The sequence below is a fragment of the Xenopus tropicalis genome, chromosome 9 (genome assembly GCF_000004195.4).
Source record: "Xenopus tropicalis strain Nigerian chromosome 9, UCB_Xtro_10.0, whole genome shotgun sequence".
NCBI lineage: Eukaryota > Metazoa > Chordata > Amphibia > Anura > Pipidae > Xenopus > Xenopus tropicalis.
Window position 1 is genome coordinate 41398195 of NC_030685.2, and position 23067 is coordinate 41421261.

General features: G+C 40.8%; 1 protein-coding gene across 5 annotated transcripts in view; it reads right to left on the bottom strand.

Moving 5' to 3' along the window:
• usp22 (ubiquitin specific peptidase 22) overlaps nucleotides 1-23067 on the bottom strand; it is a 180062-nt gene that overhangs the window by 14787 nt on the left and 142208 nt on the right. For all 5 annotated transcript variants that reach the window (XM_012970208.3, XM_012970207.3, XM_012970210.3 and 2 more), the window contains 2 exon segments: nucleotides 13781-13886; nucleotides 2294-2452 (listed from right to left, as the gene is read on the bottom strand). In XM_012970208.3, coding sequence (XP_012825662.1) covers nucleotides 2294-2452; nucleotides 13781-13886 — 265 coding nt within the window.

Sequence of the window (23067 nt, forward strand, 5' to 3'; positions counted from 1 at the left end):
GGTTATAATATTCATCCTCCCTCAAAATGTGAAATGATGCAGAAAAAAAAATGTTTTGAAAGCATTTTACCTCCTAAAATGGTCATTATATGAGAGCTGCAGAGACAACCTCTCAGGTCAGAAGCCATAGTGAAATGAAAGGTGGGAGTGTTGCTTCAGTCTCCCACAGGAAGTGGTCACAGCACTGACTGACAGGCTTAACGCAACAGTAGCAGAGAAAACCCCTCCCAGTTTCCTCCTTCAGTGTCTCTGCTTCCTGGCTGCATAGTTTTGCTTGTGTTGCTGCCAGATCAATAAGGTAGTTGTCGATCAATAAGCTTAGTTGTAAAATGTAAAAAATATAAAATAGTAACATTTTCCTTTGTTTATAGTGGAATGGTATTTTTCAAAGCAAATGTGCATGATTCACAAATCAACATGAGGGGGGCGACCGATCTGAGCACAGAATGGGAGACAGAGGGAATGGATCAGTTGGGGGGTGAACAAGCAGAGCACAGAGAGGAGGGATCATAGCAGGCAGGCAGGGGAAGGGAGGGGCATGAGCAGAGCAGGAAGACTGCCTGTGACATCACAAAGCCCCGCCCAAGTAGCTGCTGCCATTATTGAAGAGTCCTAAACCAGAAGCTTGCAAAAGGGGTGGGGGTACAGCACAGTTATTTAGTACATTGTAAAAATGTATTGTATATGTCCCCTTTAAATGTTATTCCTGCATATAAATAGTAATTAGCATACACACTTAAGTAGTGTAGCTGAAACACATACAGAAATGTTCTCCAATATAAATTTCCAATTTATATCAAACAAAAACAAAGGTTATACAGTAAATAAGGACAGGACAGACTGGAAGTCATATGCAGTGCAGGGGTGAAGGATCTCAGCATTAGCAACACGGCTTCCTTTTATAAAAACAACATGAATCTCTTAACACAGCCAAACAGAGCAAACTATATCAAACCAATCAGCCTAACATGTATAACATGGGCTGACGTGTGGCTGAACACAAATGAGAGACATTTCTAACTATACTTGCGAGACAAGTTTTATAAAATCCTATTTGTAGAGTATGAGCAGAGCCATAAGCTAAATGATCACAAGTGGAAACATGGGAAGAAATTTCTCCAATAGCCTTATATGTAAGTGCAAAAAAAAAAATGAAATAGGAATGGGAAAAAAAAGGAAATATAAAAGTTTCCAACCAACAATAACTCTCTCAATTCTTATGAATCCATAAATAGGAGTTGTGCACCATACTCAAAACATTCATAGGTCTAAAGAATGAGGGATGCATCAGAGCTAAAATAACTACAACAGATGCAGATGCTTGGAAACAACTCAGTTCTGTTGCACGATCTCTTTAACTGGACTCAACAGGATTCCTTTAACAAAACAATAAAACTTACTTACAGAGAAACTCTTAAATCAATATTTAAGAAAAATATAAAAACAGCACCCAGGTGTAAAAAAAAAAAATAAAATAAATAAAATTGACTAACAATGTCTGCTGTTCACAGAGATCTCAGTATGTGAGTAGTTGGAACATTCTGAAAAAATATATTTGTGGTCACTCCTTACCCATATGTTTAAGATATGGGATCCCATATTAGGTAACCCGTTGATTTTAAATAGTGGAAGGCTGCTGGTGTGACTGAGCTGGCTGAAGCTGAATTTAAAGCTATATAAGAAATTTATCAGGGCCAGGCAATCAGAAACTACCTGGGGGCTGCGTAGTTGCATTTTTGTATTTAGATATGTATGCCCGTCACATGGCTATGCCATTAGTTTTAGCAAGTTGCAGATAAAACTCAGTGCCTGTATAAAATGTATTGTATAATGAAGCAGTAGAATTCTTAATAAATAAGAGTGTAGAACTGGCCAAACTGGGGATGACAGTCCTTGTTTTGTTTAAAACAAACGGCACTTCCTAGTAACTTAATATAATCTCTAAAAGTTATATATATATATATATATAGTAATTCTGAATATGACCTAAAACTTGGTGGCTTTTCTAGCAAGTCCCAAATCTAAAAAAATATCATCTAATTAAATTAAGATCTCGGGTCTTCTGAAGGGAAAATTGACTGTCAAGTGTTTCAATAAATGGATAGTCACGGGAGAGTGTAGAAGGCACTGCCGCCTTATTAAAAACAGAAATCTTACTATCAAAGTTTGAACTTCTAAACAGTTTGATTCCCAAATTGCATACGGTTACAAAACCGTCCTGTAGAGGTCCCAAAATGGTTGTCCTGAATCAATATTTACAGTTCAATAATACAAAAATTTAAATCTACTATACCTCCTGAGACAGTCTGTGAGTGTTGTTGTTCCTGACACATGACTTTCCCCATTAACCACAGCAGAATCACTTCCTGGGCTCAGAGGCCAGAATGGAGTCGAAGAACCTGGCAGATCTAAGCTGATATCCCAAAATGGATCTATAGTAGTAGAGACCCCACTGCAGAGAGTGGAAAAATGAACAAACCAACCAAGATTAAACTTGAGACTTATTTCTTTCTAAAATAACAGTCAACATAATTAGAGAAAACTGGTCGCATTGTTTTTCCAGATGACATATTTACCTGTGTATGGCGATTTTAAAAAGAAAACTGACATAGTCCGATGAAAATCCATAGGAATTAAATACAGTGGTGTGAAAAACTATTTGCCCCCTTCCTGATTTCTTATTCTTTTGCATGTTTGTCACACTTAAATGTTTCTGCTCATCAAAAACCGTTAACTATTAGTCAAAGATAACATAATTGAACACAAAATGCAGTTTTTAAATGAAGGTTTACGTTATTAAGGGAGAAAAAACACTCCAAATCTACATGGCCCTGTGTGAAAAAGTGATTGCCCCCCTTGTTAAAAAATAACTTAACTGTGGTTTATCACACTTGAGTTCAATTTCTGTAGTCACCCCCAGGCCTGATTACTGCCACACCTGTTTCAATCAAGAAATCACTTAAATAGGAGCTACCTGACACAGAGAAGTAGACCAAAAGCACCTCAAAAGCTAGACATCATGCCAAGATCCAAAGAAATTCAGGAACAAATGAGAACAAAAGTAATTGAGATCTATCAGTCTGGTAAAGGTTATAAAGCCATTTCTAAAGCTTTGGGACTCCAGCGAACCACAGTGAGAGCCATTATCCACAAATGGCAAAAACATGGAACAGTGGGGAACCTTCCCAGGAGTGGCCGGCCGACCAAAATTACCCCAAGAGCGCAGAGACAACTCATCCGAGAGGCCACAAAAGACCCCAGGACAACATCTAAAGAACTGCAGGCCTCACTTGCCTCAATTAAGGTCAGTGTTCACGACTCCACCATAAGAAAGAGACTGGGCAAAAACGGCCTGCATGGCAGATTTCCAAGGCGCAAACCACTTTTTTAAAAAGAACATTATGGCTCGTCTCAATTTTGCTAAAAAAACATCTCAATGATTGCCAAGACTTTTGGGAAAATACCTTGTGGACCGACGAGACAAAAGTTGAACTTTTTGGAAGGTGCGTGTCCCGTTACATATGGCGTAAAAGTAACACAGCATTTCAGAAAAAGAACATCATACCAACAGTAAAATATGGTGGTGGTAGTGTGATGGTCTGGAGTTGTTTTGCTGCTTCAGGACCTGGAAGGCTTGCTGGATAGATGGAACCATGAATTCTACTGTCTACCAAAAAATCCTGAAGGAGAATGTCCGGCCATCTGTTCGTCAACTCAAGCTGAAGCGATCTTGGGTGCTGCAGCATGACAATGACCCAAAACACACCAGCAAATCCACCTCTGAATGGCTGAAGAAAAACAAAATGAAGACTTTGGAGTGGCCTAGTCAAAGTCCTGACCTGAATCCTATTGAGATGTTGTGGCATGACCTTAAAAAGGCGGTTCATGCTAGAAAACCCTCCAATAAAGCTGAATTACAACAATTCTGCAAAGATGAGTGGGCCAAAATTCCTCCAGAGCGCTGTAAAAGACTCGTTGCAAGTAATCACAAACGCTTGATTGCAGTTATTGCTGCTAAGGGTGGCCCAACCAGTTATTAGGTTCAGGGGGCAATTACTTTTTCACACAGGGCCATGTAGGTTTGGATTTTTTTCTCCCTAAATAATAAAAACCCTCATTTAAAAACTGCATTTTGTGTTTACTTGTGTTATCTTTGACTAATAGTTAAATGTGTTTGATGATCAGAAACATTTTGTGTGACAAACATGCAAAAGAATAAGAAATCAGGAAGGGGGCAAATAGTTTTTCACACCACTGTAGGTATTAAAGCTGCATGTCAATTTAGCTGTTGAAAACCTCATACCAGCATTCCATGTTTAATACCTACAAATTGTTCTACAAATGTACAATAAGTTTGCAACTTCAGTGTAGCGAGTTGTAGTTCAACACCACAGTTAATCAATTAAAATGCAAGTGCAAGCAATCCATTAATACAGTGATTGAATCCCATTCTAAAATATGGTGTTGAACTATAACTAAGGTTTTTAGCAGATATGAATTGTGATTCAAGTTGAGTAATTTTAAAGAAAAAAAAAAAGTTTACTTCTTTAAAGGCCATGGCCGTACAGTAAATTTCATGTTTTTTCCCCCATTCAAATTTTTTTTTTTGTACTACACAGAAACTGCATTGTGTACAGACATTTGACTAAGCTTTACAAGTGTATATGTTCCGGCAATTGTAGATAATGTGTATATAGGAAATAACGATTTCAGAGAGCTCAAACACTCTCCCGCCATTTGAAAAAAATAAGGAACGTCTGATTTTGAAGTTGTTAATAGAAACATTTTCTATTAACAAACAATTAAGATTTAACTAAACAAAACAGTTGAGTGTGTGGTGTCCTGTTTATTCTTATAAAAAATGGTTGTTATTTCACTGGGGCATCACCTCAGCTGTTATGATCTAAAATGAAATTTTTGATTGTACAGGTATTGGGCCACTTCCGGAAACCCATTATCTAGAAAGTTCTGAATTAAGGGAAGGGAATCTCCCTTAGACTCCATTTTAATCAAATAATTGACACTTTTTTAAAAAATGGTTTCCTTTTTCACTCTAATAATATAAAACAGTAGCTTGTGCTTGTTGATCCCAACTAAAATATAATGATTCCTTATTGGAGCCAAAACAATCCTATTGGGTTTATTTACTGTTTAAATAATTTTATTAGCAGGCTTAAGGTAGGAGATCCGAATTATGGAAAGACCCCTGGAAAACCCAGATTCCCAAGCATTCTGGATAACTGTATTGTTAACACTGCTGTAAGCTGTTCCATGATCATTATCTGTCCTACTTTAGAGCTGACTGGTAACCAAGACTGGGATAAAGGGCCCTTCCAGTAGCGAGCTATGACCTTTCTGGCTGCTGTGCATATTTTAAGAGTTAGATGCTCCTGGAATGCACTGTATACATGGTCTGGGGGGAAATATATTGAGTAGTGCTATTTTAGGGCATGGTTGGGTGACTTGTTTATTCTAGCTATCTCCTGAAATGTGGGATCCCATGTTTTCTTTACATCAGGGCATTACATCACCACATATAGTTATACGTGCCCAGCTCTTCACATCCTTTAACTGTTTTTCTGCCAACGACGTATGGGATACATCATGGCAGAAAAAGGCTTTAACTGCCAACGACATGTCTCATACGACGTAGGCATGTGCCGCAGGACCGACCTACAAGCAGCAGACACGATCACGTCTGCTGCTTGTTCCTGCTTCCTCCTTCCGCCTCCAGCGCCAGCCCAGTGACTTCCTGCTCCCAGGACTGCAGATGGAGTACAGAGCAGCGATCTGATCTTCAGGACAGATAAGGCTGATTTTTTTTTTTACACTTACAAACACTTATATGCATTTATACACACTTACAGCACAGCAGTTTTTCTTTTTTATTCTTTTCATTTTGCACACTTATACACGCATATAAACTAATATACACACTTACACAGTCACACACTTGTATACACAAACACCTTTTTTTTCCCCATCATTTTACCACTTTGTTTTTAGTTTCTTTTCCCTAAAAACTGTTTATACGTGACTATTGGCTTAGATATTCTGACCACTAATTACACTGTCATGTGACTTATTTTGTTGTTTCACTGATTTGCACAATTTTGTGGTTTTATTGTATTTTTATCCCTGTATAAGTGTTCCTAATCTGTTTTTAGCATAGCTTTGCCATGTGTAACTTTGGTGTACAAAAATAACTACCTATTTTGAATTCATCAGAATGTGTACTTTCCAAAAATATATGGTTTTCTGGGGGTCTCTGTATAGTTAGGGGGTGTTAGGGAACATAATATGCTGTCAGGGGGCTCTGTGTGCAAAAGCTGAGTTGGCAGGCATGAAATCCATATGTGGTGTTTTCATTTTGGGTTCAGTACACCACAGACTTTGTTATATCTAGACATATTGGTAGGAGGACCTTAAAGAGTGAGTTCAGGGATCTAGGCTCTAAGATTAAGGAAAGGTCCTCCAATGTAATTTATTCGGAAATTTTGCCGGTGCCACGTGCAAGTTTAGGGAGACAGCGGGAGCTTCGGGAGTTAAATGCGTGGCTAAAGTCTTTATGTAGGAAGGAAGGGTTTGGGTTCCTAGATCAGTGGGCTGACTTTTCTTTAGGGTACAATCTATACAGCCGTGACGGATTGCACCTCAATGGAAGGGGGTCTGCTGTGCTAGGGGAGAGAATGGTTAAGAGGCTGGAGGAGTGTTTAAACTAGACAAGGGGGGGGGGGGGGTGAGCTAGAGTTCTATAGGAAAACTAGTGTAGACGGGGCAGTGGGACTAGCAAGGGGTTGTGGGGGAGGAGTCAGTCGGGCATATAGTTTATCAGATAAGAAGCTTCCATTACAAGGAAAACAGTCTAATAATATTTGCCTTAGCTCTAACTCTCCGTTAGCTAATGTAAACATCAGAGGGAGAAGTAGTAATCTACGCTGCATGCTGGCTAATGCGCAAAGCTTGTCGGGTAAATTAGGGGAGCTGCAGGCTATTGCATGTATTGAAAATTATGATTTAATTGGTATCACTGAGACCTGGTGGGATGAAAATGCGACTGGGCTGTGAATTTAAATGGTTATACACTTTTTAGGAGGGACAGAGATTAAAAAGGGTGGAGGGGTTTGTCTTTATGTAAGTCAGATTTAAAGCCATGTAATAAAGACATTACCAATGAAAACGTTGAATCTTCAGTAGGGCTGAAGGTCACAAAGAAAATGATCATTGGTATATGCTATAAACCGCCCCGTATAGATGAGACACAGAAGGAAAATGGAACATCTTTAAAATATTGCTTTGCAGGTATACACAACATTATATTCCCCTTGTAAGCAAGGAGAGGCATCACAAAGAAAAAACCTTTTTGGCTGAATAAAAGTGTTAGTGTCGTGGTTGGTAAGAAAAAACGTGCTTTTAAAACATTAAAGTTAGCTGGGACAGCAGAAACTTTCATCATGTACAAGGAAGCAATTAAAGCATTTTAAAAAAGCTATCAGGCAAGCTAAAATAGAGATGGAAAGGGATATTGCAGCTAGGAGTAAAAAGAAACCAAAATTATTTTTTAATTATGTGAATAGTAAAAAAAATGAAGCAAGAATGGGTGGGAACCTTATTATCACAGGGGGGTAAGTTGGTTGATGAGAATGGGGAAAAAACAGAAATTTTGATCTGTCTATATCTGAGGAGCCAGCTAATGAAGGCTTCCCTTTTAATATGCCCAGTTCTAGTAATTTAGCTACTGACGCATGGGTCACTCGGGAGGAGATTCAAAAGAGACCTTGTAAAAGGTAAACAAAAAAAGGTAAACAAAGGTCAAGGACAGGATTCATCCCAGGGTATTAAATGAGCCGAGCACTGTGATTTGCCAAGCCTCTTCACATATTTTTTCAGGATTCGTTGAGGTCTGGCATGGTGCCGAGAGACTGGCGAATTGCTATTGTGGTGCCGTTATTTAAAAAGGGATCCTGTTCTCATCCTGAAAACTATAGGCCTGTTAGTCTAAAATCAGTAGTAGGAAAACTTTTGGAAGGGGTAATAAGGGATAGGGTACTTGAATACATTGCAGTTCACAATACTATAAGTTTGTGCCAGCATGGTTTTATGTGTAACAGATCTTGCCAGACTAATTTAGTCGCCTTTTATGAGGAGGTGGGCAGGAACCTCGAAGCTGGAATGGCAGTTGATGTCATCTACTTGGACTTTGCTAAAGCGTTTGATACAGTACCTCACAGAAGGTTAATGATCAAATTGAGGAATACTGGCCTAGAACATAATATTTGTAATTGGATAGAGAACTGGCTGAAGGATAGATTACAAAGAGTGGTGGTAAATGGAACATTTTCTAATTGGATCAGTGTGGTAAGTAGAGTACCGCAGGGGTCAGTCCTTGGTCCTTTGCTTTTTAACTTGTTTATTAATGACCTGGAGGTGAGCATAGACAGTACGGTTTCTATTTTTGCTGATGACACTAAATTGTGCAAAACTATAAGTTCCATGCAGGATGCTGCCACTTTGCAGAGCGATTTGAAAAAATTGGAACACTGGGCAGCAAACTGGAAAATGAGGTTCAATCTTGATAAGTGCAAAGTAGCACTTTGGTAGAAATAATATAAACATGAACTATCTCCTGAATGGTAGTTTGTTGGGGGTATCCTTAATGGAGAAGAATCTAGGGCAGGGGTGGGCAAACTACGGCCCGCGGGCCACATCCGGCCCGTCAGCCCTTTTAATCCGGCCCGCCGTCTCTGGCCCCTTAAAAGAATGACTGGCTCTGATTGGTTGCGCCCCGTGCGTGCGCACAGCGTCAGCACGCACGGGGCGCAACCATATAAAAGAATGCACTGTGGAGCTGGGGAACAGAAGGACGGGACGGAGGAAGCAGCGGGTCGCTGGGGAGGAGCGGAGAGGCCCCATAATTTTTGATGGCAGCCCCGGGCGTAACGCTGTCCCGGCCCGGTCCGGCCCGTATGTTAGTTAATGTGGCCCCTGAGCTAAAAAGTTTGCCCACCCCTGATCTAGGGGTTTTTGTAGATAACAAGTTGTCTAATTCCAGGCAGTGTCTTTCTGTGGCTACTAAAGCAAATAAAGTGCTGTCTTGTATAAAAAAGGGCATTGACTCAAGGGATGAAAACATAATTTTGCCCCTTTATAGGTCCCTGGTAAGGCCTCACCTTGAGTATGCAGTGCAGTTTTGGGCTCCAGTCCTTAAGAAGGATATTAATGAGCTGGAGAGAGTGCAGAGACGTGCAACTAAACTGGTAAAGGGGATGGAAGATTTAAGCTATGAGGTGAGACTGTCGAGGTTGGGGTTGTTTTCTCTGGAAAAGAGGTGCCTGCGAGGGGACATGATTACTCTGTACAAGTACATAAGAGGGAATTATAGGCAGATAGGGGGTGTTCTTTTTCCCCATAAAAACAATCAACACACCAGAGGTCACCTCTTTAGATTAGAGGAACGGAGCTTCAATTTGAAGCAGCGTAGGTGGTTTTTCACGGTGAGAGCAGTGAGGTTGTGGAATGCCCTTCCTAGAGATGTGGTAATGGCAGATTCTGTTAATGCCTTTAAGAGGGGCCTGAATGAGTTCTTGAACAATTAGAATATCCAAGGCTATTGTGATACTAATATCTACAATTAGTATTAGTGGTTGTATATATAGTTTCTGTATGTGAGTGTATAGATAGGTAGGTGTGGGTTGTGTGTGCTGGGTTTACTTGGATGGGTTGAACTTGATGGACACTGGTCTTTTTTCAACCCTATGTAACTATGTAACTATATATTGGGCATCAAACTGCTCAGTAGACCATAGATGTTCCTATTTGGGGTGATTTGCCTTTGTACGCAAGAAATTGTGTGAGATAAACGCTGCAAATTCCAAAAATTTTTGGTGATTTTCTGAAATGTCAAAAAACTGCAAACTTAGCTTTACGGCTTGGTACTCTGGAGTAAAAAGAAATGTGTACCCATTATAGATTTGGGGGAATGTGTACTTTCCAAAGTGAGTGTACTCAAACTGTACAGTGGACCCCTGGTGTTCTAATTCAGGGTGTTTTATCTTGGTACCTAATGATACGTGGGAGATAGGATGCTGCAAACTAGAAGCTTTGAGGGATTTTTGGAAAGGTTAACAAAATTGCCAACTTTTTTTGCCAGCTTGTTACTTTAGAGTAGAAAGACATGGTTACCCATTTAGATTCGAGGGGGAATGTGTACTTTCCAAAAATATATGACTTTCTGGGGTAAGTGTACTTTCTACTAGCTTTATTCCACATATAATGATGTAAATGTGTTGATTTTGCAGAAGTTGAAATGACAGAAATGATAGATCATATGGAGGTATGTTCACATTGGGGCCCCTACATGCCACATACTTAGGTAAACCTATACATATTGGGCATCAAACTGTTCAGTGGACCCTGGCATTTTCATATTTAGGGTGTTTTATCTGGTTATTATGACCTGTAGGAGATAAGATACTATAGACAGGAAGCTTTGAAACAAGTTTTTAAAAATCTCACAAATTGATAAAAAATTCTGGATTCCCCAGAATCTGTTCTTTCCAAAACAGGAATTTTTGGTTTTGAAATCTAAAGTATGCAGCTTTCTGAAGCAGTGCTTTGGAAATTTGGTAGTTTACTGCTGGGTTTTTGACCTATACAAGTGAGAAATAATAAAACTATATATATTTGGTATTGGCACGTTCAGGAGACATGGTACTTTCCAAATCATTTGTATTTTCATCCATAAAATAATTTGTTTCTAGTATGTGTGTTTATATTATGGAAAATATGATTTTTTTCTCATTTTTAGACATTTAGAAGCCTATATCTTGTAACAAAATTGGAATTAAACAAAAATTCTACCATATTTTGAAAGCTTAAACGATATAGAGTTTTCCTGGGTAAACTAAAAGTCCCCCCGAGGAAAGGCTTCTAAAGTGAAACAGTGCAAAATGTTCAAACACTGTCTGGCAATACAAGTTCCGCTTTGACCAAAACGGCTGGCAGTGAAAGGGTTAAAGCATGTTGGGAGTATTGCACCATTTATTTTTTTTGGTGGTGTCATATACAACCTAGCTATGTTTTTATATCAACCTTCTTTTAGTAAGGTGTTAGTAGAAGCCTTAGAGATCTTCTCATGTATATCTTTCCATATATCCTCCTCAAACCGGTCTCACTAGTCTTGGAATTTGGGTGGAATTGTGTCAGTAGCATGGATGGTATTGTGATCTATACTAGAGACACCTTCCTCCTGTTTGTATTCTCAGTCGTGTGTATCTATCAAACTTTTTTCGGGCTGGAATATTGTATAGTATATCTATATATTGTATAGGATATTGTATGTTAGCCCTGGGGGGGTGGGGGGGGGTGGGTTATATTTCTAAATAGGGGTGTCATTAAGGAGGGGCTTTCCTTAGTCCATCATTAAATTATGTGACCGCTATAACTTTAAAGGAACAGTAACACTAAAAAATAAAAATGTTTTAATATAATTAAAATATATTGTACTGTTGCCCTGCACTGGTAAAAGTTGTGTGTTTGCTTCACAAAGACTACTGTAGTTAATAGAAATAGCTGTTGTGTAGCCATGGGGGCAGCCATTTAAATTGAAAAAAGGAGAAAAGGCACAGGTTACTAAGCAGATAACAGATAAGTAGCAGATTCCCATTGTATTCTACACAGTTATCTGGTATCTTCTTAGTAACCTGTGCCTTTTCTCCTTTTTTCAATTTAAATGGCTGCCCCCATGGCTACACAGCAGGGTATTTATATAAACTGCAGTAGTGTTTATGAAGCAAACACACACTTTTACCAGTGCAGGGCAATAGTACATAATATATTAATTATTTTTATACACTTTCATTTTTTGGTGTTACTGTTCCTTTAAGGAGTGTGCTATACATGGAGGGGGGGGGGGTAGTACAGCAAAAAACTGTCATACTCTGCTTACCCTGTGTGCGCCATACTCTGCCTTCCCTATGCTGCCTGTGTGCGCCATACTGTCTGCCCTACGCTGCCTGTGTGCCATTGCATGCGTTTTTAATACATGATTGATCCTTTTGGAATATAACTCGGCGTTGCTGGTCTTTTTTTTGGATATATTATATATACACATATATACATATAATTTGGTTAAGTATTCATTCTGGGGGTATTAAAATGCTGTTTTTCAACTGCAAGAAAAACAGTTTTTTTAGTTGTAATATTTGGTGTGTAGGCTTAGTGCACCGATTCTGAGCTTTCAGAAAGAGCCAGTGCTACACATTAGAACTTCTTTTCTTACTATACAGATAGATACTATTACTCAATAGATTTCTTAGGGCTCTGGCACACGGGGAGATTAGTCACCCGCGACAAAACTCCCTGTTCGCGGGCGACTAATCTCCCCGAGTTGCCATCACCTGCCATCCCACCGGCGAAAATGTAAGTCGCCGGTGGGATAGCACACGCAGCAGCGCGATTTTGGGAAATCGCCGAAAAAGCCTTGTGAGGCGCGCCGCCGCATGTGCCATCCCACCGGCGACTTACATTTTCGCCGGTGGGATGGCAGGTGATGGCAACTCGGGGAGATTAGTCGCCCGCGAACAGGGAGTTTTGACGCGGGCGACTAATCTCCCCGTGTGCCAGAGCCCTAAATATTGAGTGCTATTTTGTTATCTACTGGGAGCTGCTATCTTGACATCTTTCTATTGTTCTGCTGATTGGCTGCTGGGGGGAAAGGGAGGGGGGTGATATTACTTACAGCTCAGCAATAAAGTGTGACGAATGTTTATCAGAGCACAGGTCACATGGCTGTGGCACCCTGGGAAATGAAAAATATGGCTAGCCGCATGTGAAATTTTACAATTAAAAAAGAAGTCTGTTTTTGAAAAATGGATTTCACTGCAGGATTCTACTGGAAAACTGATGTGTTTTGGAAAAACAGGTTTTCCCCATGACAGTATTCCACTAATGATATAGGACAATATCTTGAATAATTTAGGATTCTTCCCTTCCTTATAAATTACAATAATCTGAGACATAAGCATTTCTGGTGGTATTGGGGTGTCTGAGAAAAACACAATAAATAAGGAGAAGTGAGCTTTTTCTGGAATGCTTTGTAATATTTGTCCAGGAAAATGTTTAAGCCTGGGAACTTGGTGATGGTTTTAATTATTTTATGACTGAGGCTACTCCCTCTACTGTAATTAGTTTATTTAAAGAAGTGAGTTGCTCTTCTTCCAGTTGTGGGAGTCCAAAGCATCACTTTGTATGTAGTACCCAAGCCAGATTAGTAAAGTCCTAATATGTCCCACTTCTGTAAATATCTTACTTATTTTGTGTTGAGTTTCTAGGTTTTTCAGTTCTACCCAGTCTGTTTATTTTCTCCATTTTTCCAGATGATTCATATGTTATATACTAAAAGTGTCTGGTTGCCGAGAGATCTGCATCTTTAGCCCACGAATCTGGTAACAGGAACCATAAAAGGCTATGGTGTGTCTGCCAATAGTGGTGTACCCTCTGAACAACAAATTAGATTTTATTTATCCCTCGGTTTTCATGAACCACCGTCATACAAAAATAAATGACCTTATAGTGCAGCGGTTCTCAATCTGTGGGTCGGGACCCCTTTGGGGGTCAAACGACCCTTTCACAGGGGTCACCTAAGACTATCGGAAAACACATATTTCCGATGGTCTTAGGAATAATTTTATGGTTGGGGGTCACCACAACATGAGGAACTGTATTAAAGGGTTGCGGCATTAGGAAGGTTGAGAACCACTTATACAGTGTAAGGACTTACTGGCACACTTGACAGGTTACATCTGACTGTAGGCCTCCTGTGAAGATTTGGTCTATGATACAGTTACAGTGGTTTGGATTGTTGGCCTTTTTTCCATTATCATCACCTATAATAATAAAAAAAAAAAAAGTAAAAAAAGTAGAAGTATCTGATTTTGAGCACTGTGCCATTTCTTACCTTCTAATAACTTGTTTTAAGCAACCAAAATACCCTAATGTATTTGTGCATTTCAGTCTGAACTTTAGTCTTTTTTTGCATTTCATTTCTAAGCTTCTGCATTGGAGTAAGGAAAGAAACTAACATTAATGCACATAAACAGACACTTGCTTTTTACATCAGTATTTTACAAATACATAATTTCTCCGTTTTGGTTTAGTAACTAAAGTTCCTGCCATAAAAAAAACATTATAAACCCTATCTTCTTTATTATTGTAAATATTAGAAATAAAACATGAATGTCACATGACTACACTCGATCCCCAATCGAACTGTTTCTGTAACGGAGCCGCACACACAAACATATGCAGTCGGGGAGCTTACCCCATTTATTATGACCACCTTGATCAACGTTTTGGGGGGGATACACCCTCCCTTCGTCAGGATACAATTCCAAGTGCACACCATACACTTATAGCAAAAGACAATCCCACCTCCCTTTTCCCAGTGTCCAATTAGTCCAATAAAAAATCAATCCAATATAAAACCAAGGTCAAGCACGGTACCTGAAAAAAAAAAAAAAGGATTTCAAAGTGCACATTTCTTAAACCCCCTTTTTTTTTTTTTAACAATTCTTTTATTAAAAATTAAATGCACATAGTTTACAACATTTGTTTCAGTTGGCATTTGTTCATTGTACATAAAGTAAATAAAGTAAGTTAATAACATAACTATTGCAGTGTCTTTCTTTTATTAGTACGTGTATTATTCATCTTTCAACCTTTGTTTTGGCTAATAGCTTATCTTTCTGTGTCTTATTGAGGTATTGCTATTGCCTTTTCCCCTTGTATCTATGTATGAGGGCTATCTAAGGGGGGGATTTGGACGTGGGGTCTTCCCTAACCTCCAATGTTTAGAAGGGTTCTGTGTCTATCCATGATGACCATATTTTATCAAATTTTTGAGGGCACCCCTCCTTATGCAAGTTAACTTGTGTAGAGGTATAGCCTTATCAATCATAGATTCCCATGCTGCCACTCTGGGGCCATCTGGCGACTTCCAATATAGGGCAATCGTTTTTTTGGCATACATACATAGTATTTGAATTAGTGTTCTTTCCGCCCTTTTGGGTGATAGATCCTCAACTTGGTTTAATAGGGTTACTGTTGGGTCTAGCTGAAGTGCAAGATTTGTTCTGTCCTTTATAACATTTGCTACTTTCCCCCAAAACCGTTGTGATCGTGGACAGCTCCACACCATGTGTAGGAAGTCTGCCGGGGAGTGACCGCATCTGGGACATTCTTGTCCTAGGTCTGGATGCATTTTATACAATCTTTGAGGTATCATATAGGTACGGTGGAGGTACTTCAGTTGTGTTAGTCTGTCTCTACTACTAATGATCCCTTCTAATGTTGACTCTAGTTTGTCCTCCCATTGGTCGGGGGTGAGCTGTGGAATGTCTCTTTGCCACTTCTCATATAGCTTGGTAAGATTTGTGCTACTTGCCCTCATCAATTGTACATAGAATGCTGAGAGAGGTTTTTTAAGGTCTTCTATATGAGTTAGCGTCTCAATGTTTTTTGGGGTTGTATCCACTGTTTGACCTCCAAATTGCGTTCCTGTGGCATGGCGTAATTGTAAGTATCTAAAAAGCATGGTGTTGGGTAGAGAAAAGGATTGTTTCAGTTCTTGGAAGGTGAGTAGTGTACCCTTTGGCATTATATCCGATATGTATTTAATGTTGTAGCAGGTCCACAATTTAGGGTCAGGTATTGTTTGAAATTGCTCCAAGTTAGGGTTATGCCATATGGGGGTATACTGTGAGCAGTATGGTTGTGCTATCGGAGAGGTTTGTGATACCTTCTTCCATGCGTTAACCGTGGCTCTCATTGGTTGAGTGGCTTTTTTGGTGGAGTTTATACCCCTATATAACAGGTTTTGTAAACTCTCCTGTGACCCCATAATCTGTGCTTCAAGCAATGTGGCTGCGTTAGTCGAAGATGGTGAGGTCCATCTCCATGCGGTAACTAGCTGTGAGGCTAGGTAGTACATATATGGATTTGGAGCTGCTAGTCCCCCCCCTGTGGTTGGGAGTTGTAGTGTCTGTAGGGATATTCGGGGTTGTTCCCCATTCCAGAAGAGTGATACCATTAGACTTTTAAGTTTGCGAAAGGTTGTTTGGGGAATTGTTATGGGGGATTGCCTGTAAATATATGTTAGCTTGGGGATGACTACCATTTTAAACAGGTTTATTCTTCCCATTAGGTTAAGGGGTAGGCGCTTCCATGCTTCTATTTTGTTTTCTAAGTATCTCATAATCGGATTGATATTTAGTTCTGTGTATTTTGTGAGATCTCCATGGATCCATACCCCTAGGTACTTAAATGAATTTACCCATTTTAGCTGGTTCGTTTGGTTGGGCGGGTTGGGAAGAGTATCTATTGGGAGGATAACTGATTTGGTCCAGTTTACTTTTAGGCCGGAAAAAGAGGTATGATCATTTATGATGTCTAAAGCCGAGGATAGAGCGTGGTGTAGGTTAGCTAGATATAAAAGGGTTTCATCTGCGTACATGGATACTGTTTCTGTTAGGCTGCCTAGTTTGAACCCTTCAACCTCTTGTGTTGATTTAAGACGGGATGCCAGTGGTTCCATAGCAAGGGCAAAGAGTAGGGGTGATAAGGGGCATCCCTGTCTAGTGCCCCTGCTTACTGGAAAAAAATTGGATAAGGTAGCATTGGTGCGAACTTTGGCTATTGGAGAGGTGTATAGTGCCTGGATCCAGGCTATGAATGTGGGGGGTATTCTCATTGTTTTGAGTGTGGCCCATAGATAGTTTCACTCCACGGAGTCGAAGGCCTTTTCATTATCTAGGGCAGTGCTGTCCAACTTCTACGGTGCCGAGGGCCGGAATTTCTCTAGCATACATGGTGGAGGGCCGCTAATGGAAGCCAGTTTTGACCACTCCCCTTTTTGAAACCACACCCACTTCAAACCACACCTATTTTATCACAATGGTGGTAGCACAGCAAAATCCCAAATGCTTGGTCCTTACTGTGGGGATATCAACCATCATTTATATGTGAAAGAATTATGTCATATTAAGATATACCCTTAAATTCCATATGACTCCTCCTCCCCTGTGGATAGCAGAGCAACCCCCAGTACATAATTACACACCTTAGGGACCATTTAATGGCTATTTCCAACTGCTAACAAACTCCCACAAACCCCTGCCAGGCTCACCTCCCACAAGCAGCATAGGGCAAGCAGAGTATGGCACACAGAGGCAGCATAGGGAAGGCAGAGTATGGCACACACAGGCAGAGTGTCATACTCTGCCTGCCCTACCCTGACTGTGTGTGCCATACTCTGCCTGCCCTACCCTTCCTGTGTGTGCCATACCCTCCCTGACCTATGCTGCCTGTGTGTGCCATACTCTACCTGCCCTATGCTGGCTGTATGTGCCATACTCTACCTGCCCTATGCTGGCTTTATGTGCCATACTCTGCCTACAGTACCTATGTCTGGGGTGTGAAGAAGGGAACAATGGGGGTGATTACAGCCTGAGCCTGAGGTGTGAACACTGCAGGGGTAGAACAATGTAGGGATTAAAAGGTGTGAAAAACACAGGGGATTACATTTGTAAACAATACAGAGGGATTACAGCCTGAATCTGAGGTGAGAACCATGTAGGGGGCCAGTTAATCTCAGTACTGATACCATTTAATGCTTACTCAAAGGTAAGCCATAAAAGCAGCCAGACAGGTGGGGGGCCACACAGAGGGGGGTCGCGGGCCGCATGCGGCCCGCGGGCCGCCAGTTGGACAGCACTGATCTAGGGAGACCACTATCCTTTCCCCACCGTTATCATGCTTTATTGATAAATTTGTGAAAAGTCTTCGGATGTTGGTATCAGTTGACCTTCCTGGCATAAAGCCTGTCTGGTCTGGAGATATTAGGCCTGTAATATATTTGGTTAGTCTATTAGCTAGCACCTTTGCTAGAATTTTGGCATCTACGTTTATTAGTGAGATGGGCCTATAGGAGGAGCATAACAGTGGGTCCTTTCCTGGTTTAAGTATGAGAACTATCAAAGTTTCCCTCATCGATTGCGGTAGTGCGTTTCCATTTTGTATCCCATTGTATAATTGGGCCAGTGTGGGTGCTAGTTTTTTGGCATGTCGTTTGTACCATTCGCCTGGTATGCCATCTAAGCCTGGCGTTTTCCCCGAGGGCAAGGCTGCTATAGCTTGTTCTATTTCTGACGGTGTAATGTCCTGTGCGATCTGTTTTGCTATTGGTGGGATTGAGGGGAGCTGTAGGGAGTCTAAATATAATTGAAGATTGGTTGTATATAGTTCTGAGTAGAAGTCTTTAAAGGCCTGGTTTATTTCTACAGGGGAAGAGGTGATTTGACCATTTGGTAATTTTATTGCTGATATGGAGATGCTAATGGTATCATCCTTGGATATCATCGCGAGGAGTTTCCCTGTTTTGTCCCCATGTTTAAATATATTTGCCTTTTGGAACAGTATATGCTTTTTGGTTAGTTCTAATTGGGCTATATTGAGAGCTTCTTGACATTGTTGCCATTTCTGTTTGTTGTTATCTGTGGGATCAGATACATATATTGCTTCCGATTCTTTCACTAGTTGGGGCTTATGGGAAATTTCTGCTTCTGTATTTAGGTTATGTGCCTTTATACTACTTATAAACTCCCCTCTTATGTACGCTTTCAATGCATCCCAAGTAGTGTCCGGGGGGGTATCCTGTTCATTGATTGCTAGATAGGTGTCAATACAGTTTTGGATGTTTTCTGCCATGGCTTCATGATTGGCCCAGTATGGGCTTAAACGCCAGATTCTATCTGCTGGTTTAGGTGAGGTAGTCAGTGTTAGTAATATCGGGGAATGGTCAGATATACCTCTAGTCAGTATTTCTACCCTTTGTACCTGTTTGTTAATGTGCTTCCCAGGGCTAGATCAATTCTGTACAAAGAGTTGTATCCCGCAGAGTAACAGGTAAATTGTTTTCCCCCCGGGTTCCTGCTTCTCCACAGGTCTATCAGACCATATGTAGAGACCCACCTGACAAAGGCCTGATTGGTAGATTTTGGTGCAGATAGTTTATCTAAGTTCGCATCCGTTATGGCGTTAAAGTCACCCATTAACAGAATGGGTGCTGCAGGGAGAGACATAATTTTCCCCATTATAGCATATAGAGTCTCATCTTGAAAGGGGGGTGGGATGTATATATTTACTAAAGTGATTGTTTTCCCATTTATTGCACCGTGCAGTATAACAAATTTCCCTTCTCCATCCAGGATTACCTTTTTGGTTGTGAACGGGCAGGATTTGCTAATTAAGATTGAGACACCTCTAGAGTAGTTTGAGTGTATGGAGTGATACGTGGGGCCTATCCATGCCCTTTTTAGGGCTAAGGTTTTGTTGCCTGTCAGGTGAGTCTCTTGGAGCATAATTATTTGTGGCTTAACATTTTTTAAAAAATCAAATACCAGCCTCCTCTTTATAGCATTCCCCATACCTCTCACATTCCACGCCACTATTTTTGCTATAGCCATACTTTAACATTTCTTATATATGAGCCGCTAGGGCACCCGTTGTGTTGTTGGTTATGAAGCATATTGATTAGATGAAATTCAGACACTGCATTATAACAAATAAAACCCAAAAGAACAAAACTTATTCCCCTCCCTTCCCTCCCCACCCACTCTATTGCATAAAATATAACCATGAGTGAGTTTACATCCCAAACACTGAACTTTAAGATATGTGGGGGTTGATTGGCCTGAGACTTGTGGGTAAGTTTACTATGAGTCGGTACCTTTTGCTCCGAGTTTGGGGTGTAATGTCCAAGTCCTGCATGTTTTGTACTATAACAGTATTGGTCCCTCCGGGGTCATTGGAGCCGGTTCAATGATGAATAGTGGATTGCATGTCAGTTGTGGTTGGTAAGACATTTATGGTAACTTACAGTTGTAGTGTCTTAGGTGCTGAAGCCTGTCCGGTGGTCTGGGCTTTAGCTGATCTTCCTTTGAGGTGCTCCAATGTTACTGCGGATCACGATTTGGAGAGTTGCGCGGACGTGTTTCCAGCCAAGCAGTTGTTTCCTCTGGTGTGTTGAAAAAGTGTGTTTTCCCGTTGTCTGTTATTCTAAGGCGGGCTGGGAAAATCATTGCGTATGGAATTCTTCTTTGCCGGAGCTGTTGCTTGACCTCTGTAAATTTTGCTCTCGTTTTCCTTACTTCAGCTGAGAAGTCTGGGTAGATTGAAACTTTCTGATTTTCAAAAGTGATGTCTCCAGCTTTCCCTGCTTCTGCCAGCGCCGCGTCTCTGGCGCGGTAGTTAAGTAGTCGTGCAATCAGTGGTCTTGCTGGGGCACCCGGGGGAGGTGGTCTGCCAGGGATTCTGTGTGCCCGTTCTACTGTAAATGCTGCAGAGAAGGCCGTTTGACCAAAGGTATTGGTCAGCCATTGCTCTATGAATTTTTCAGGTGCTGACCGCCTCAGCCAGTTTTCAAGATCATCAGCCTTTGCTTCCAGGGCTTGTATTTGTTTTTCTGTGTTTGTGATGCACCCAGGTAAAGGATTCATGTTGTCCTCTAGCTCTACTATTCTGCGCTCTGCTTCTCCCGTTCGCTCCCTGATTTTTTGCACATCATGTTTTAGGATTGTGAATTCAGTTTTGAGTTCATCAATTCTAGTTATTAGCACCGTGTGGTTGCCAGTTATGGTATTAAGCACCTCTGTTAGTGTAGGTTCAGAGGAGTGCACATTTTGAGTTGGTGCTGTAGGCCCATGTGTCACAGATGGGGCCTCTGTGGTGCCTGCGTTTGTTGCTGGGGCAGGTGAAGTGTGTGTTCTGCCATTGGGGGAGCGTTGGGGTAGTGGGGCCCTCGCATATTGTTCCAGCCTGTGAGCGACTGCCTCACCTTTGTGTGTCCCGGGCGAGGTAGCGTTGCGTGTCTCATTCGGTTCGGCGCCATCTTGTGACATGGTGTCAGCAGCAGAGCGGGTCCGTGTCTTTCTCGCGGCCGTTTTGTTCCGGCCCATCCGCAAGGTTTGTGTTGCTTGGGACTGTAGGGAGGTTATCCCCATGTCGACGGTCCCTTGGGGGAAGTTATCGCTGCAGGGTAGTGTCAGTATAGTTATGTCCCCTGACGGAGCTCAGGACTATGCGTCCTACCCGGATCTCATCCTGGCCACGCCCCCCTCTTAAACCCCTTTACACAGTACACTGTATATTTAATACCACTCCCCTGTTAAATCACAAAAAGGGAAAAAGGGGAGAGTGGAAGTGATTAGAAGCCAGTTGTCAAATAAAAACTCAGTCCAATAGAAAACTAAGATCAAGTAGGATACCTGAAAAAGGCATTTCTAAGTGCTTATTTCTTAAACCCCTTTACACAGTACACTGTATATTTAATTACACTCCCCTATTAAATCACAAAAAGGGGAAAGGGGAGAGTGGAAGTGATTGGAGAACAGTTACCTCAATCATAAGTAAAAAGGATTTTTCTTTATACTCACTACCGGCGGGGCTACAACCCCTCAACTCTAGCACATTCCCAATCCCCCACCAACATTTTCTTATCTGTGAAAAAACGTGCTAAAATTAGTACCATAGAATTTACAAAAGTTTCAAAAAAACAAGACAAGCTATAATTTTCACTCAAGCCTGAAGGATGTAGCGTATCAAGTCGCCACATCCAATAGGCCTCCCGTCTTAATAAAGATGATTTAAAATCTTTACCTGCATTGTCATTCACGACTTCTAAAATCTGCCAGCTGAGTTGAGAGATACTATGTTTTTTGTAAAAAAAAAAATGTTTTGCAAGCAGTGTCTCTTTTTTAACTTTCTCTTTTTTTATAGTATCTTTAGTGACCCTCTCTTTTTCCTCCGGTTTATAATTCCTTATTACACTTTTGTGTTCGTTAAGTCAGACTTTCACACTTCGGGCAGTCTGCCACAAGGGCATTTAAGTAAATAAATGGCCCCTTCTGTGTTACAAGTTGCAAAATCTTTCAATTTAATTTTAAAACCTTTACTAGGATGGTTACAACTATCACCTTTAATGATACCATTACAATGGCCACAATTACAACAAGGGGATGTACCCACCTTATTAGAAATAAATTTCTTGGGCTTTTTCACGGCAATATCCGCCCTTGTGATATTCTCCCCTAAACTTTTGCCCTTTTTGTAGCAAAGTCAGATCTTGATAAACTTCATGAAAACATACTACAAAAGAAACCGAGAAAATTCAAACGTGATACCCAGGATTACCAGCTGGATCAGGTGTACACATGGGCGCAGCAAAGGAGAGAGGATCGGCAAGTGCGGAACAGCAGGCGCCATTACCCACGTGATCGGCACAGAAGGATGACGTCAGACGTGAGGGACTCGCGAAGCGCTGGGACATCTGAATCGGAGGAACGCGACTTGGATGCTACCTCACTTAGCCAGACTTTATCGGATAGCGAATGAGGAGGGGGAAGAGGAGGAGGAAAGAAGCAAGTGGAGGAACGTATAGACAAACGCCTGGGATATTCCAAGAGACAGGGGGGGCAGGGAATATTCACTAAGAAAAAGAAGGTAAATGATTTAGTGATTAACCTCTCTACCACCTCTCTCCCCCCCCCTGAACCAAGGGTTTTAAATAAGGGTCTAAGTTTTGTTCCCACACACAAATGTGATCCGTTTTTGGTACATGTTGAAATGTTTAAATTTTATAGATCTATTAAATTAAAAATGTTATTTATGGACGAGAGTAAGGGGGTATGGCCTCGCAATAGAGCAGAGATTGTAAGTGGGAAATTAAAAAATCGTAGTTCCTATAATCCAGTAATTAATAATGCATCCATGGATATTTTTTCTAATATGGTGAATAAGGAAATAGAAAAAAAGTTTGTCAGCATTTATGGTACCTAAACAACATAATCTCTCTAATTTGGAATGAAAAGCTTTACTTAATTTACAAAACAATAAGAATATTGTGATAAAGAAAGCTGACAAAGGGGGCAGTATAGTTGTGCTGAATAAGGAGGATTATGTGAAGGAAGCGAATAGACAATTAACAAATTTGAGACACTACTGTAAGTTGGATAA